Source organism: Nelumbo nucifera, chromosome 3, assembly GCF_055504915.1.
Source record: "Nelumbo nucifera cultivar China Antique chromosome 3, China Antique-T2T, whole genome shotgun sequence".
In the NCBI taxonomy this organism is placed as follows: domain Eukaryota; kingdom Viridiplantae; phylum Streptophyta; class Magnoliopsida; order Proteales; family Nelumbonaceae; genus Nelumbo; species Nelumbo nucifera.
Window position 1 is genome coordinate 99,632,141 of NC_142651.1, and position 16,664 is coordinate 99,648,804.

The window sequence follows — 16,664 nt, forward strand, 5'->3', positions numbered from 1 at the left end:
CAAAATGTCCCAACAATCATGGTAGAAAGCCATAGTAAAACCATCCGAACCTGGTGCCTTAGATCTATCCATCATGAACACTGCCCTCCTGATCTCCTCTTCTTCAATTTTCCTTTCTAACCACCTTGCTTTCTCTCCATCTTACCTCGGCCATTCCAATCCTTCTATAGGCACCCTCTCATTCAATGTCCTTCTAAAGATAGCTTTAAAATGGTCTAAAAAGGTTCCAGCTATCTCCTCCTGATTGGTAATTACCTGCCCTTCTACCTCTAATCTATCCACTAAGTTCTTCCTCCTTCTATCATTTGCCAACTCATGAAAGAATCTAGTATTCCCATCTCCCTCCTTAATCCACTTATGCCTTGACTTCTGCCTCCAGCAGATCTCTTCTCTGAGTAGAACCTCTTCTAGGTCCTTATTTAATTGCCTTCTTGATTCTCTATCCTTCTCACTCAACAATCCTTGGGCTTCTCTCTCATCCAGCTCTTCAATTTGTATGAATAAGTTCAGCTTTTGTTCCTCTACCCTACCAAATTGATCTTTATTCCACTCCTTCAACTTGACTCTCAGTCTCTTCAACTTCTGATGGAATTTGACTCCTTTCCACTTTATTCCCCTTAACTCCTCATTCTAGCAATCCTTCACTATGTTTCCAAATTCCGGATGAGTTAACTACATATTCTCAAATCTAAATGGTTTTGGTCCACTAATTAGGGATTCCACCCCAATCTTGATGGGGTAGTGGTCTGATGTAACCCTAGGCAAGGCTCTAGAAACCAGATTTCCCCAATAGTTTTCCCATTCTAGATTGAATAGAAACCTATCCAGCTTTGAATAGATAGGATTATCTTGAAAATTGGACCAGGTGAGTCTAGCTTGCATTAACGGAATTTCTTTTAGCTCACAATCTTCTATAAATCCGTTAAATTTCCTCATGCTTGTTGTGATTGATTGTACAAGATTACTAGATTCCTTTGAATATCTTGTGACATTAAAATCCCCTCCAAAATACCAAGGCCCATCCCATAAACCTCGAATTGCGTACAATTCCTCCCAAAATTCATTCCTTTCTCTGTAGGTATTAGGGCCATACACATTAGTAAGCACCCAACAAAATCCATCCTCCACATTCTTGAATTTAATGGAGACAGAGTATCTACCTACTAACTCCTCCACCGCTTCCATTGCCTCATTCTTCCAGATGGTGACAATTCCTCCAGATGCTCCCCAAGAGGGAGCCAAGGACCAACTAACACCCCTAGTCCTCCAACAGCTTCTTATCCACCTTCCGTCTAGCTCAGAGAGCTTCGTCTCTTGCACCATAACAATATCAGGCTTCTCTCTTGTTAATAAATCCTTTATTACCCTCCTTTTTCTCGCACTTCCCAATCCTCTCACATTCCAGCTGATAATTCTCATGGATAAACTTGCAAAATAGTCCCTCCTGAATTCGACTCCTTACCTAGAGTTCTTCCTCCTCTCTCCCCTTCCGCTAAACTCAAGGTCAGCCTCGATGTCAGATATTAGCCTTTGCACCTCAGTTCTTTTCTTCTTCTTATACTCCTTTTTCTTCTCTTTTCCTTCCTCAGGTTTCCTATGGTAAGTTTTAATTTTGTCATTCCCCACCTCTAGGTCAACCTCTTGATAACTTCTTCCTGTTTTAGGGTTCAATTCTGTCCTCTCAACATCATCTATTTCACCACTCTCTCCTTCCTCACTAGGCAAACCCTTTTTCTGATGATTCTCTTCCAAGTAACCTTCCTTCATTCTAATTGCCTCAGCTTCCGTACAAATCAGCATCCAAATTCTCTCCACCTCTTCTCCCACACCCTCACAAGGAACTGACTCTTCCTTCTCCTTAAGTTCATGATTTCCACCAGCACCTTCACCACTTCCTTTAGATACCAAATCTGGTCCTTCCGGGTGGGATATTAGAGTCTCTGCAACAGGCCGAACACACGGATCAGTAGCAAAAACCGAATGGACACCCATACCTGATTGCTGAGGAGGATATATAGGAGCAAACAAGGCTTGTGTCTGCGAAATTACTGGTAGTGCCCCGTCCACTCCCTTTAGTTAGCAGTTGCAGTGAAGTGGTTAAGGTTAATATTTCACCTTTGTTCAATCTTACCATCGGAGAAGCCTGTTCCTTCTCCTTCCTTCCTAGCCTATCTTCACAGATCATTGGTGAGTCTTGTGACTTTGTACTAATTCCGTTTATGGTCTGAGAGGTTGGAGTTGCTCCCTCATGGAAAGGGGGGTTGATAAGCCTGGCTTCCGAAGCTGAATTTCCAGTCCTCCTCACCTCTGCATCTTCCCCTTGAGAGCTTCCTTCTAGAAAAAGATTCTGTGTTAAAACTTCCTTCCTGGAGCATGTCTAAGTTTCCTTGCAGATCAAGACTTCTCAAACTCTCTGTTTCAGTCGAGTCTTCAGCACCACTATCTTCTTCATCTAAGTAATCACTGTCTTCAATAAAGTCTAGATCCCTCCGTTTTATGCTTCTGGGGTTCCGCCTATCTGGGGATAACTGGTTTACCTTCTTGGTTGGAATCCATTGCAGTGACGAAGTGGCCGAACCTGCAACTGGCGCGCGGATATGAGAGGAGGAGCTCGAAGGAGAAGAAAATAGATGGTTTTTACCATCTATTGGAGCCTCCCCCTTCCCAAACACGTGTAACTTAAGTGAGTCACGTGCCCTCTTTAAGTGAGGCTTGATTTGGGCCGACTTAAGTTGAGGGCACGGCCCACCCTTGGTTTCTTTAACAGGCCCAACAATTTTTAGAGGCCCACGTGTGCTTTCTTGCATTGGCACGTGAGGCTTTACCACTTAACACTCAGTGCCTGGGACACCCGGCTCAAGTTCACCCTTTTTTGGTTCAACCTGGTCTGAAACCTTTAATCTTCCTTCGTAACTTGAATTTAAAACGTCCTTCTTGCCGCCTTTAACCATCTGAGCATAAGATTTACTACCCTCCCTTCTGATAGCTTGCACTCCATGTAGTTGACCACCCATCTGCCCCTTCTCTTAAAGTTTCCAGTTTTTGCTTACCCAAATAGGTGAAAGACTGATCGACCTTTGATATTACCAATCTCCTTGTTCCACATAGGGCCTCTTCTTCTACCTTCTCCTCCCCTTCCTTGCGAGCCTCCCTCCACAGTGTAGCTTCTATGGAGGAGGCCAGCCAAACTGAGTAGAAGCAACCTTCCACATTTATCTCCACTTTTCTGGGTATGTCTTCTGGTTTCACTCCGTTCAATAGAAGAGCTGCTGATCAAAGGTCCCCCCAAAAGGCTCTGACAAGATTACCACCACATAACAGTGCAATGGATGCGGCCACTTCCTGTTTCCACAAATGAAAGGGCAGACCAAGAACTCATACCACCACCCCGTCCTCAGTGAAGAACTCTTTAGAGTTCGATGAAGGGTTCCACTTAGAGATTGAAAACTGATAGCTGAGAGCTCTAACTTATCTTCAGTCAGATCAAGCACCGCTTTACTGTTCTCAAAAGGTGTTAGAATAAACGTCCCTTTTAACTTCAGCTGTAATACGAGCAGGTCTGCAACTCTCCTCCAGTTGCTAACCTGATTTTTAACTTGAACCACATATTTATCTTCCCATTCTTCTCTCCTGGAATAGCCAACCAGCCTGTTCTGTTCAAAGGCTAGTAGCTCTTGGATCTGGTCTTCGTCTTCAGTTGAAAGTTTGTTGGTTTTACCATTTTCCTTTAGTAGGTCCAGACGCAAGGTTTTCAGGTGTTGGATAAACTCTTCCAGTATTCCATTGATTTTCTTCCATCCAAGTCCCTGTCTACTTTCAAGAAAGCAGACTAGTTGCCTCCTTCCTTTCCCGAAATATTCAGAAAGAGCTAAATAACCCCCTTTACTGTTTCTTCTGCATTCTACAACATACCTCTTCCCTTCTTGAGTTCTCAATTCCTTCCAGTTTGTTTGTTTACCTTTGAGGCATGCTTCATTCACATACTCCTTGAACCATTTAATCACTTCCATACCTTGCAACATCACTGTGGCCTTCTTCCCTTCCCTATTCTTCAAGCTTGTCCCTCCTTTGTTTTTCAGCTCTTCAAGCAGAAACTCATTGGCTTCAACCTTCAGCATTCTCCTCCACCATCCTGCAGCCACAAGCCCATCGCCCTTTCTTCCCGTCGTTCTTCCTTTCACCTCACCTTTGTTCCTTAGTCAGTATGAAAAAAAATGCATATCACTACTCATACCCATTATAGACCTCTTTATTTCCTTTAATGAGAAAGGTTCCTCAAGCCTCGCAGCTACCTCCGAGGGAACCTTTCTATTTATCAAGTTGTTTTCAAATTAAGTTAGTTTTTCTCCTTTTAGGTTTTCCCACCTAATTCTGGGACAGCTATTTTCTTCTCTATTTTTCTTTCATTTCCTAATGCGCACATCTACCACCATTAATCTATGTTGAGCTTTTTCCTGGGATAATTTTGCAATCTTTAGACACCATTCACTCTGTTCTTCTAGTAAGGAAAAACATCTATTTGGTTTATATTTGGTTCACTTTTAAATGTTATTAAGTGTTCATCATTCTTTTGGAAAAAGGTGTTTAAAATTGCCACATGATAAGTTACTGCAAAATCTAATATTGTACCTCCTGGTTCATTCCTCTCCCCAAACCTAAATCCTCTATACACCATTATCATATTTTACACTTCTTTTCCCTACATGCCCATTTAAGTTTCCTCTTATAAAAATCTTCTCTTCATTTGGAATTTCTTGGATCAATCCTTTTAAGTTTTCCCAAAATTGTCTTTTAATGTTTTCTTCTAAACCCGCTTGAGATGCATAAGCATTAATTATGTTAATGATTTCCTCGCCTAAAACAAGTCTAATTAAAATTATTCTATCCCCAACTTCTTAATATTCACAATTTCATTTTTCAAATCCTTATCTACTATTATCACTACACCATTTCTATTATTTACCTCTCCCATATACCATGATTTGTAACCATCAATTTCTTTAGCTTTTTTACCCTTGCAGTTAATTTCTTGTAGGCATGCAATATTAATCCTTCTCTTCTTCATAGTATCTACTAATTCCATAGTTTTTTATGTTAATGTTCCTACATTCCAAGTGGCTAAACAAATTTGTGGTTCTTGGACAAACTTCTTTACCTGCCCCCGATCAGAAGGAAGTAGGAACCTTTGCCTATTTGACACCACAACTCTGTGTTTCCATGGTGAGTCACTTACAGGAACCATCCTAGCATACCCTTGCCCACAACTGGGTGTTTCCATGGTGAGTCACTTATAGGGACCATCCTAGCATACCCTTGCCCACTTAACACTGCACTTGGGTTAGGGTTCAACACGGCATTTTTGGAGAACACCTTAGCATGAGCACGAAAAGACAAATCAGGATCCATGTTCATAAGGGTTTGGAAAAAGTTTTAGTGCCGGCTTCAAATTTGACATAACCTTCCTCCTTTTTTCCGGGCTTGGGATTGGCGGTGTAAGACATGCTCACACTAGCGGAGTTAACAATTTCAAAACATGAAACCATTAATATGGAATATCAGGAAATTTTCAATAATGATACCAATAAAAAAATTAACAGTGATGTTTTCAGGGATAACTATGTATTTGGACTAACATATACCACTAAGTTTAGGTCACTTTTAAAGGTACACTCTTCATGAACATTCCTAACCTATAATTTCTTTGACTGCAGGGTTTTTGAAGTTAGATGCTTGCATATCCCTGTTTATGACCGCACATCTTTTGAAGGTCTTGATCTCTGAACTCCCTATATTCATGAAAGATCTCTTGGGATATATCTCCCATGGTTTTTTTCCTTGATCTTGCTGAGGGCTGATATTATGTTAGATGTTGATGGATCAAACTGGCATCCATTAATCCAAATTCTAGTGCTAGTTAAGAAACCTATTTTGAACTGCTTAAAACTGCAGGTTCATAAATGTCAAATTGAAATAATGAATTCCCCCACATCACATTTGGTACTTTATAATCCGCATTTATGAGTTTCCTGATCAGTTAGTGTTAAGAATGTACCATTTATGTTAAGTGGTTTTTTGGATTTATTGACAGAAAAAGTAGTTGTTTTTCTGTTCAGGACTCGTGAAATTTGTTGAAGATGCTGTGAGGCTTGAGAGTGCTTTATCTCCAAATAAGCCAATTTATTTAGTTGGGGATTCATTGGGAGGATGCCTAGCACTTGCAGTTGCTGCTCGTAACCCAACTATTGACTTAGTACTGGTATTAGTCAATCCAGGTAAGTGTATAATGCGATTAAACATTTTACTGCAAAACCTAAGTCTTTTCCCTCTTCTTGACCTCGTGTGATTGGTCTTCCAAGTTGGTGATACTTTTTGTCTTCCCATTTAGCGACGTCATTTGGCAAATCACAACTTCAACCATTGCTCCCAGTTTTGGAGGCTTTACCAGACGTACTTCATATAACTGTCCCTTACCTTCTAAGCTTCATCATGGGTAAGTGATATTGTCTCTTTGAAATCTTAAGTATGATTCTCAGTTTGTAGAGGATGGAGTTAGGATCTTAGCATTGTGGTATTACTTTATTACTATGATTGCAATCTTTTAATCACGGTTGTGAAATCTTTTGCTTGATGGCATATGGTGGATTTTTTTTTGATTGAAGACTGCTGTTGCATTCTTTCCATATCAACCAGCAGATTACCATAGGCACCATGTCCCATAACCATTTCCCCCAGGCACCAAGGGCTTTAGTTTGGCCACATGGAAATTAGAAATTTAGGACATTTATGCTACCTGGTGCAGCCCATTACATCTTAAACAGCTTCAGGAAATGGTCTCACACTTCAGTTGAGAAAGAGCAATGAATCAGGAGATGATCAACTGATTCCAGTGAGGTGGCAAATACTGTTGTTGATCCACATTCCTGTTGACAAAAGGTTATCTACAGTGAGTATTCTGTCAAGAAGGGCAATCCACATAAAGAAAACAACCTTTGAGGGACAGCATGATTTCCAAATCCTTTTCCAGTTGACACGTTCACCACCTGCACACTCAATTGCTCTGTAGAATGATTGATTTCACCGAGAAGAACCTCAACTTTCCATCCTCCACCAACTTCTGTCTCTCTCCATAGGGGATGGGAGGGCTTGACTGCTTGACCTAACTCCATGAGCATTTGCAGTACCCCTTCAGCTTCCAAGTCATATAGACTTCTTCTCAGCCTAGGGGACAATACAATCTGGTATTGTATTAATATGTTTAGAATTTTTATAAACAAGCAGGTAAACTTGATAGAAAACTAAAATTTAAAGAGCCCAAAACATCACCCCTGGCTCAGAATTCGATTTCTGTTCAAAGATTATGCTGTTCCTCTCATGCCAGAAAGCCCATATAATTGCTGCTGGGACAGTTGTTCAATAAACCTTCCCTTTCCTGGACATACCTGAGACAAGCCATTCTTCTAACTTCTAACAACTCTTTCACTTATCTAGGACAATACCACTGCAGGTTTAAAGCTCTGAAATAATGATTCCACACAAAAATTGTACATTAAAACTGCAGAGAAGATTGCTTCTATTGAGTAGAAGATGAAGAGGGAGATGGCAGCAAAGAGGGTTAGAGTATGAGAGGTTCGAACTTCACTCTCCCTCTAACACCCTAACACTATTTCATTAAGTTAGTTTTGAATAATTACAAGGGGGGGCCCTTGGTTGGGCAAGAAATTACAAGAACATAACAGAGAAGAGGATGGGCCCAGAATAAGGTCCATTACATAAAGGAACATAAACAGTAAGAAATAATAACAGCCTATGGGCCATTGGGCCCATCTTCTCTACACTCCCCCTCAAGCTGAGCATAGATGTCAATCATGCCAAGCTTGCCAGTGTCATGCTGAATCTTTGCCTTGGGAATGCCCTTGGTGAGAAATTCTGCTAACTGTCCTTTAGATGTGATGAAAGGAAGACACACTTCACCCGAAGAGACCCTTTCTCGAATAAAGTGTCTATCAACTTCAATATGCTTAGTTCTATCATGTTGCACTGGGTTGTGGGCAATGTTGATGGTGGTCTGATTATCACAGTACAATATCATTGGCTTGTCATGCTCAACCCCAAGTTCCTCCATCAATGATTTTAGCCATAACAGTTCAGAAACTCCATGTGCCATGGCCTTGTATTCTACTTCTGTTGAAGATCGAGCAACAATCGATTGTTTCTTGCTTCTCCAAGAAACAACATTACCAGCCACCAAGCTGCAATACCCAGAAGTAGATCTTCTGTCATCAATGTTTCCAGCCCATTTAGCATCAGTATAGGCTTCAAGTTTCACATGACCATGCTTGGCAAACAGAATTCCCTTTCCTGGAGAGCCCTTCAAATAACACAGAATTCGCTCTGTTGCTGCCATATGAGTGTCTCAAGGAGCATGCATGAATTGGCTAATACAACTGACAACATATGCAATATCTGGCTGAGTCGTGCATAGGTATAGGAGTTTCCCAAGAAGTCTCTGGAAGACCCCTTTGTCTTCTAACAATGTTCCATCTGAAGCAGAAAGTTTATGACTCATATCAATAGGAGTAGCAACTGGTCTAGCACCCATCTTCCCAGTTTTAGAGAGCAAGTCAAGAATATACTTCCTTTGGGAGATAAGAATCCCATCCTTGGATCTAGCAACTTCTATTACAAGGAAGTATCTCAATTCCCCAGGTCTTTAATCTCAAACTCTGTGTGGAGGAAAGATTTGAGAGCATGAATTCCTGAAACATCATTACCAGTCACAACAATATCATCTACATACACAATGAGGTATACTGCCAGAGGTCCACTCCTCTTCACAAAAAGAGTATGATCAGACTATGTCTGAACATAGCCAAAGTTAACAAGTGCTGTTCTAAATCTCTCAAACCATGCTCTAGGGGACTGTTTGAGGCCATAAAGGGATTTCTTCAGTTTGCATACCTTTCTTTGCATATCTCTTCCATACATCCCTGGAGGAAGAGACATATAAACCTCCTCATGTAATTCACCATTCAGAAATGCATTCTTTACATCCAATTGATAAAGGGGCCAGTCAAAGTGAGCAGCTAGAGATAGAAGAACCCTCACAGATGTCATCTTAGCAACAGGTGCAAAGGTCTCCAGATAATCAATCCCATACGTATGTGTATAGCCTTTTGCAACTAGCCTGGCCTTGTACCTCTCAATGGTCCCATCAGCCCGATATTTAATAGTAAAGACCCACTTGCAACCAACTGGATACTTCCCTTCAGGCAAATCAACCACTTCCCAAGTGTCATTCTTGTGTAGGGCATCAATTTCAGATCTCATTTCATCCCTCCATTCTGGAATATTAAGAGCTTCTGACACAGACCTGGGAATAGGGTTAGAGGCAACTGAAGAGAGATAAGAAAAATATGAAGGGGTAAGTAAACTATAAGAAACGTATTTGGAAATGCAGTGTGCAGTGCACTTCCGTTTTCCTTTCCTAACAACAATGGGAATATCAAGGTCAGGGAAAGATGGCTCCAAAGGGGTTGAAACAGTAGCTGTTGTCTCATCTGTGACTGGAAGTGCATGAGGCTCATGTGTTGTAGGGGAAACAACCTGCTCATTCCTAGATCTTTGCCTTTGATACACCTTGGGGTTGAGGATAGGACGAGGAGGTAAAGAGGGAAGAACACTGGGACAGGGAGAATGGAATGACTGACCCTCCCTTGATTCATTTGAAGGAGACACAGACTCAATTAAAGATTCAACTGGGACAGGGAGAGGAAGAACAAACACTTGTGATAAACCCTCCCTCTGTGGACAATGTCCTTCCAGAGAGGAACCATAAAAGGGAGAAAACTCATCAAAGGTGACATCCATTGAGACATATCGAGTGCTACTCTTTGGATCAAAACAACAGTAACCCTTCTGTGTGGGGGAATAGCCAAGGAAGATACACTTGTGGGCTTTTGGTTCAAATTTATGTCTTTGGACACTTGGAACATGTACATAACAGGTGCAACCAAAGACACGAAGAGGAATAGGAAAAAGGTCATTGTCCGGATGAAGAAGATTGAAGGGAGACTTAAACCCTAAAACCCTGGATGGCATACGGTTTATGAGGTAGGTAGCAGTGAGGACAACATCACCCCAAAATCTTGTAATGTGGGGCAAACAAAATACTTCTTGCAACTTCAACAATATGCCTATTTTGTCTTTCAGCAACTCCGTTCTGTTATGGGGTCCTAACACAAGAACTTTGATGAATAACCCTCATGTTAGAGAGATAGCGGGATAAGCTCTTCTCAAAATATTCTTTTGCATTGTCAGATCTGAAAATTTTAATCCTGGTATCAAACTGGGCTAGAACAAATTCATGGAATTGTCTTACAAGTCTTGGAACTTCATCACGAGATTTCATCAGGAATATCCAAGTGAACCGAAAAAAGTCATCAATAAACAAGATAAAATATTTGTAGCCCCCCATAGAGGGTAAGTGATAAGGCCCCCACACATCAGAATGCACAATATTAAAAGGAAAAGAAGTTCTTTTATTGCTCAAAGGATAATTGTTTCTACAATGCTTTGATAACTCACAAGATTCACAATGAAGACTAGACACACTAATTCCCTTGAATAGTTCAGGGAATAAATGACTTAAAGCAGAAAAAGACAGATGGCCCAAACGACGATGATACAACATAATTCGACTAGTAGACTCTAAAGAAACAAACCCAAAAGCAACATTCCCAGGCTGATCAGAGCATTGTCCCGGAGTATCAAGCAAGTATATTCCGTTCGCCTCATGGCCACTCCTAATCACCTTCTGAGACTCCAGATCCTGAAAAACATAGTAGGAAGGAAAAAAGGTTACACAACAATTTAATGACTTGGTTAAACTACTTACAGATAACAAATTTGTATTTTAGTCTAGGTACATGAAGGGCAGAAGATAGGAGCAAGGAATTTGTAGCCTTGACGGTTCCCTTGCCAGAAATAGAGGCAAGAGAACCATCGGCTAAGGTGATTTAATCACGTCCAGGAAGCAAATCATACGAAACAAACAAAGTAGAAAGGTTGGTCATATGATCAGATGCCCGTGAGTCGATAATCCAAGGGATCTTAAGATTACCTGAAGTGGTTGCATGATTAGCAAAAACCCTTATACCTGAATGAGCAAATGCAGAAGGAGCTGAATTTCCTGAAGGGTTGGAAGAAGAAGTTACACCCTCGAGATGACTGATCATCTTCCCAAACTTTTCATACTCTGCTTTCATGGCTGCCAACTGTGCACAAGCAGACTCAACTTCAGTATCTGGACCAACAGCCACATTTGCACTCCCTGCCCTTCTACTATCATGTTTTTTCTAAAACCGAATAGGAACAAGATCGAGATGTAATTTCCAACACTTGTCTTTGGTGTGCTTTGGCTTCTTGCAGTATTCACATACCTCTTTCTTTCCAGAGCCACTAGGAGCCCCCACAACTCCTTTGGGTTTAACCCCCATATTCGCAAAGTGATCATTAATACTAACCCCTTGAACCTAGACCATCCTTCTGCTTTCTTCCCTGCTCACCAAAGCATACGCTTGTGACAATGAGACACTTTCCTTGGATAAAATATTATGTTTTGTGATGTCATATTCTGGGTTTAGTCCGGTTAAAAACTCAAACACCCTGTTTCTTTCAACTAGTTTCTTGTAGGTCTCTGCATCATTGGTGGTGTCCCAAGTTACAGCTTCTATTAGATCAATTTCTTGCCACAGAAACTTCAGGGTTTAGTCCGGTTAAGAACTCAATTTATAGGCTCTAACCACATTTAGTTTCTGGTAATAGGTTTCTGCAACACTATCCCAGATTTCCTTTGCTGAATTCATCCATAGATAGTGTTGGCTAATCTGTTGCTGCATTGAGTTCACAAGCCACCCAATAACAGTGTAATTCTCTTGCATCCACTTCTCATAGGGATGGATCATCCTTTGGGGAAGCCTTATTGCTCCTGGAGATAAACCCCCATTTTCCTCTACTACATATATAAATCTTTACCGATTGTGACCATGCCAGATAGTTGGTTCCATCTAGCTTAACTGTGGTCACAGTCAATAAAGAATCAACTGGAGTTCCCTGAACTTGTCCAAATTCAGCAACATTCTTACTCTCAATCTCTGAGGAGTCCATCATGTAAACACTTCAAATAGGGTTTCAGTCAACTTCTACTAGTGTACTGAATGAGGATGAGCTAGGACTGTGTTAAATCAGCCTCAAACACAGCAATACACAAGGCCAAACCAGACCCGGAAGCAGTGAGAACCAAATCTGGCAGCAGCACCTTGTTGTCTACACGAGACACTAAATGGCTTGGTTCAGTCTTCAAGAAGTAATCAATAGACCTCCAAGCACTGTGCACCCAATTGAAGTACCTTTTCTAATCAGGGATTCTAGGTACTCACCAACAAGTGCCCTAAAAAGAGCAAAAAACAGTTCGTAGTGATTAAGGGGCCTTTTTACGAACACTGTGTGGGCAGCAGAGAAGACCCCACTGTCAACAAGTGAGAAACACCTCAGGAGCAGTCCGTACAGGTCCAAAAACCAACCAAACAGAAGCAAGAACTTGCACCACTGAATCCAAAGAGGTTTCAGCAGCTTAACAGTCCAAAAAAGGGAGAAAACCAACCCAGAAATCTCTAGGTTAAACCAGATTAACCACAGCCGAACAGCTGTACAGTTTCAAGGGAACTTCGAACACTTCAACAACCCCCAAAACAGAAATATAACTCAGGAATAACTGAGTGCAACTTACAATCTCATCAATCTCCGATTTGAGCTCCAACTCCAAATTAGGAACCGAACAGTCCTTTTCTCTGATTCTTCCTGGTCATCGAACCACTCTCCAAGAGATTAGAGTCTTGGGCACCCTCCAATGACCTCCAAGAACACTCTCATGCAGTCGGTTGGACTACACCCACATGAGAGCCAAGCCAAGTTCAGGCCTGCTCTGATACCAAGAAGAAAAATAGTCCTTGAGAGTGTGGGACTGTTTAGGATAGATGTAGAAATCAAAAGGAATCAAAAACTATAGAGAAGAGTGCTTCTATTGAGTAGAAGATGAAGAGGGAGATGGCAACAAAGAGGGTTAAGAGTATGAGAGGTTCGAACTTCACTCTCCCTCTAACACCCTAACACTATTTCATTAAGTTAGTTTTGAATAATTACAAGGGGGGGCCCTTGGTTGGGCAAGAAATTACAAGAACATAACATAGAAGAGGATGGGCCCAGAATAAGGCCCATTACAGAAAGGAACATAAACAGTAAGAAATAATAACCTATGAGCCATTCGGCCCATCTTCTCTACACTCTTTGTGTGCCATTCAAAGATAGACGAACTAAACAACATGCTAGTATCAGATGGTAGGTTCCACCTACACTCAAACAACATAAAACTCCAAGTCCATAAAGCTGTAAGTGGTGACAGTCCTCATTCTGAGATTTACAAATAACACACCAATTAGGGGATAGACACCATTTTGGTCTTCTCTTTTGCAGGTTTTCAAAGGTATTAATCTTACCATAATAAACTTCCCAACAAAAAACAACAATCTTTGGAGGAATGGGACTAGTCCAGAATTCTTTGACTGGGAAGTTTTTGTTGGACAGTTTTGTATGCCCTTAGCTTCAATCAGATTGATGTACTTTATGAGTTTATTGTAAATGAATAAAAGTGCATATTTGATTCATGTTCCCTTGGTATGTTTCTGTGTAATACCCTTAAACTGGACACTTAATGAGACTCGTGTTAGTTTAGATTGTTCACAGCCAGTGGGTCAGTCTGGGGAGACTTATCCTGATAAGGCTGACACTGTGGTGCCACCAAGTCGGTTGGGGTGGCCTGTCTCAGCTGCCAGGGTGAGACCCTAGGCACACACAGTGTAGGATTAATTGAATCTTTGAACTGGACCAGATTTCCAGTATTGCTCTGGACCTTGGAGATTAATGGGCAAAACTGGAAAGTTACACCCGACCCCTAGACTCGATTATGATATTGCACTAGGTGTCGGATTGGGCTGTCTTTGATGTACCAATCAGTGAGATCCTTAGCGGGGGTCAAAACTTGGGTATGTTGGGACAGTCTGAGAATTCATCTGAGTGGGTGATCATAGTGACAGGATCAGCCCCTTTGTCGGACAAAGGTAATGATCGGGGATGCATTCTCACTGATGGAAACCAAGACTGCCGGCAGCCGATTTCAATCGTTGAGATTTGTTTTGCAAAGTATATTTTATATGAGATATAAAAGTATATATATTATGGTTTCTAAAATGTTTGCAAAAGGTTTTAATTCCCAGGATCCATACAAGTAGAGAGTGCAACACTGTTCTTTGCAGTCGAGGGAGAGGTCCTCTCTTGTCGGGCAGTGTTTGATCATTATGGGCTGAGAGGTTAAGTGTAAGACCATTGAGGATAATACCTGATGGGCTAATCTTGCATCTGCCCATAGTCCCTGGGTGTTACAAGGTGGCTTGGCCCAGGGACCACTTAGGGTAAGTGTTGGGCCCATAGAGCCCATTTGATGGGTTTGAGGGGGTGCACTGTCCATAACAGTGTATTCGGCCAGGCCTTGTAACAAAGACTGGGCCGAACCCATGTGGCTGATGTGTAGATCAATGCTTGGGTTCCACGCCATACAAGGAAGCCCAATTGGGCAGCAGTTAGGAAAGTTAAGTGAGCACATAAGCTTAATGGGCCTAAAGCCCATTTTGAGCTGGATTTATTTAATAAGTTAAATATGGGTGAATTCTGAGATGGATCAGCTGATAGGATAGGGTCTTAACCCTATCCACTCAGAGAGTCCAAATCTGAATATGATTCAGATCTAGAAGCCTCCTAATGAGATTAGGAGAGGGCTAATCTAATCTGCAGATAAGATAAGGGTTTATCCTTATCATCTAAAAGGATGTCTGATCCAAATATGATTTGGATCAGCAGCTCCTAATTGGATTAGGAGCTGATCTTTTAGGGTTACTAAAGAAGGAGGGGGCGGCAGCCTTTAGAAGAATCACATATTCAGATCCTCTTCAGAGCTGAAATCACAGAAGAAAGATTTTTGCAATCCCTACAAAGATCTTTCTTGCCGCCTCCTTGCAGCCGCCAGACATCCAGTTCGATCTCCAGTTGTGGGAGAAGTCAAGATTCAATCTTGACATCAGTTCTTTGAGAAAGAATTGATAAGAAGCTGTGCTCACGTGCCATCCTGTTGTTTCTTGTGAATGACAGAATTCTTGGAGAAGAATACTGTTGATTCTGCTCCATCCTGCAATGCGCCATCTTCAGTGGGAGCAGTCTTTGGATCCTTCCTTGGGCGTAAACACCTTCGTTGGGAGATACTTTTTCTCCGTATCAGGTATAATCCTCTCCTACTCCTTTTGGTTCAGATTTGGTTCAATTTATGGTTCAAGATTGATCCTTGAAAATATGATTTTCTAAATAGGGAATGCGATTCCCAGTTGAAAGGGAGAGAAAAAATTTTTGAAATTCACCCCTTTATTCCGCAAGATTTGGGCGTCCATACGATGGATCTCTCATCCCTTCAGTTTTGGGGTGTAGAAGTGGAGCAAAGGGACTTGAAGAAAGAGGAGCAAGTGAAAAAGCCTTTTGGGTTAGGGGTCCAAATTCTTTTGTCAGGTTTTAGGGGATCTAAACAAATAGACTCAAGTGAAGACAACAGTTTTGAAACACAAGCATTTTCATCATCACGTAACCCTTTACGGAAACTAAAATCCCAATTTAGGATCACAGAAGAAGCTGAGGAAATAAAACTAGAAACCGGCTCTTCCCTATAAAGGGAAAGAGAGTAAAGAGAGGGAAAAAGGTCTTTAAGAGGTTGGTGTCCTACCCAAATGTCTTCCCAAAAGAGAACTTTGTTTCCAGAATTAACATCATACCTGAACAAACTGAGAAAATGGGGAAGGATTCTGTGTATAGCCTTCCAGGGTGTTGCAAGAGTCGCCCGTCAAGATACCCCAACATCCCAACCGTTTTGCGAACAACCATGAATACTATTCACCACCTTGTGCCATAACCTCCCTCTCTCTAACGGTCATCTCCAATGCCACTTCCCTAGTAGAGCTTCATTCTTAAGAACTAGGTTTCCCAATCCTAATCCCCCTTCTTCCTTACTCCTGCTGACTATCTCCCACCTAATCAAATGATCCTTCTTCTCTTCCCCTGGCTCCCACAAGAAATCCCTCATCACCTTTTCTAGCTTCTTGACTTCCGTTGAGGGTATCTTGAATACTGAAAGAAAATAAACCGGAAGACTAGCAAGTGTCGCCCTAATCAAGGTCACTCTACCCCCTATCGAAATGTAACTTTTTTTTCCAAGAAGCCAACCTCTTTTCAAACTTTTCCACAATTGGATACCAGAACCAACTTTCTTTTGGGTTAGCTCCTAACGGAAGATCCAAGTAGGTTAAAGGCCAATCAGACACGGAACACTCTAGACAACCTGCTATAGCCTCTACCTCCCAAACTTCCAAATTGATTCCCGCCACACAACTTTTGTCAAAGTTAATTGTTAGGTTTGAAGCAAACTCAAAGGATTTAATAAGATCTTTTAGGTTCCTCACTATCCTTAAGTCTCCCCCTTCACAAAAAATGATGATATCATCAGCGAACTGAAG

General features: G+C 41.5%; 1 protein-coding gene across 4 annotated transcripts in view; it reads left to right on the forward strand.

Annotated features, from left to right (window-relative positions):
- LOC104588945 (phytyl ester synthase 1, chloroplastic-like) overlaps window positions 1–16,664 on the forward strand; it is a 124,222-nt gene that overhangs the window by 11,737 nt on the left and 95,821 nt on the right. For all 4 annotated transcript variants that reach the window (XM_088902287.1, XM_088902286.1, XM_088902285.1 and 1 more), the window contains exons 4-6: window positions 5,712–5,767; window positions 6,114–6,272; window positions 6,386–6,490. In XM_088902287.1, coding sequence (XP_088758413.1) covers window positions 5,712–5,767; window positions 6,114–6,272; window positions 6,386–6,490 — 320 coding nt within the window. The remainder of the gene's footprint in view (window positions 1–5,711; window positions 5,768–6,113; window positions 6,273–6,385; window positions 6,491–16,664) is intronic.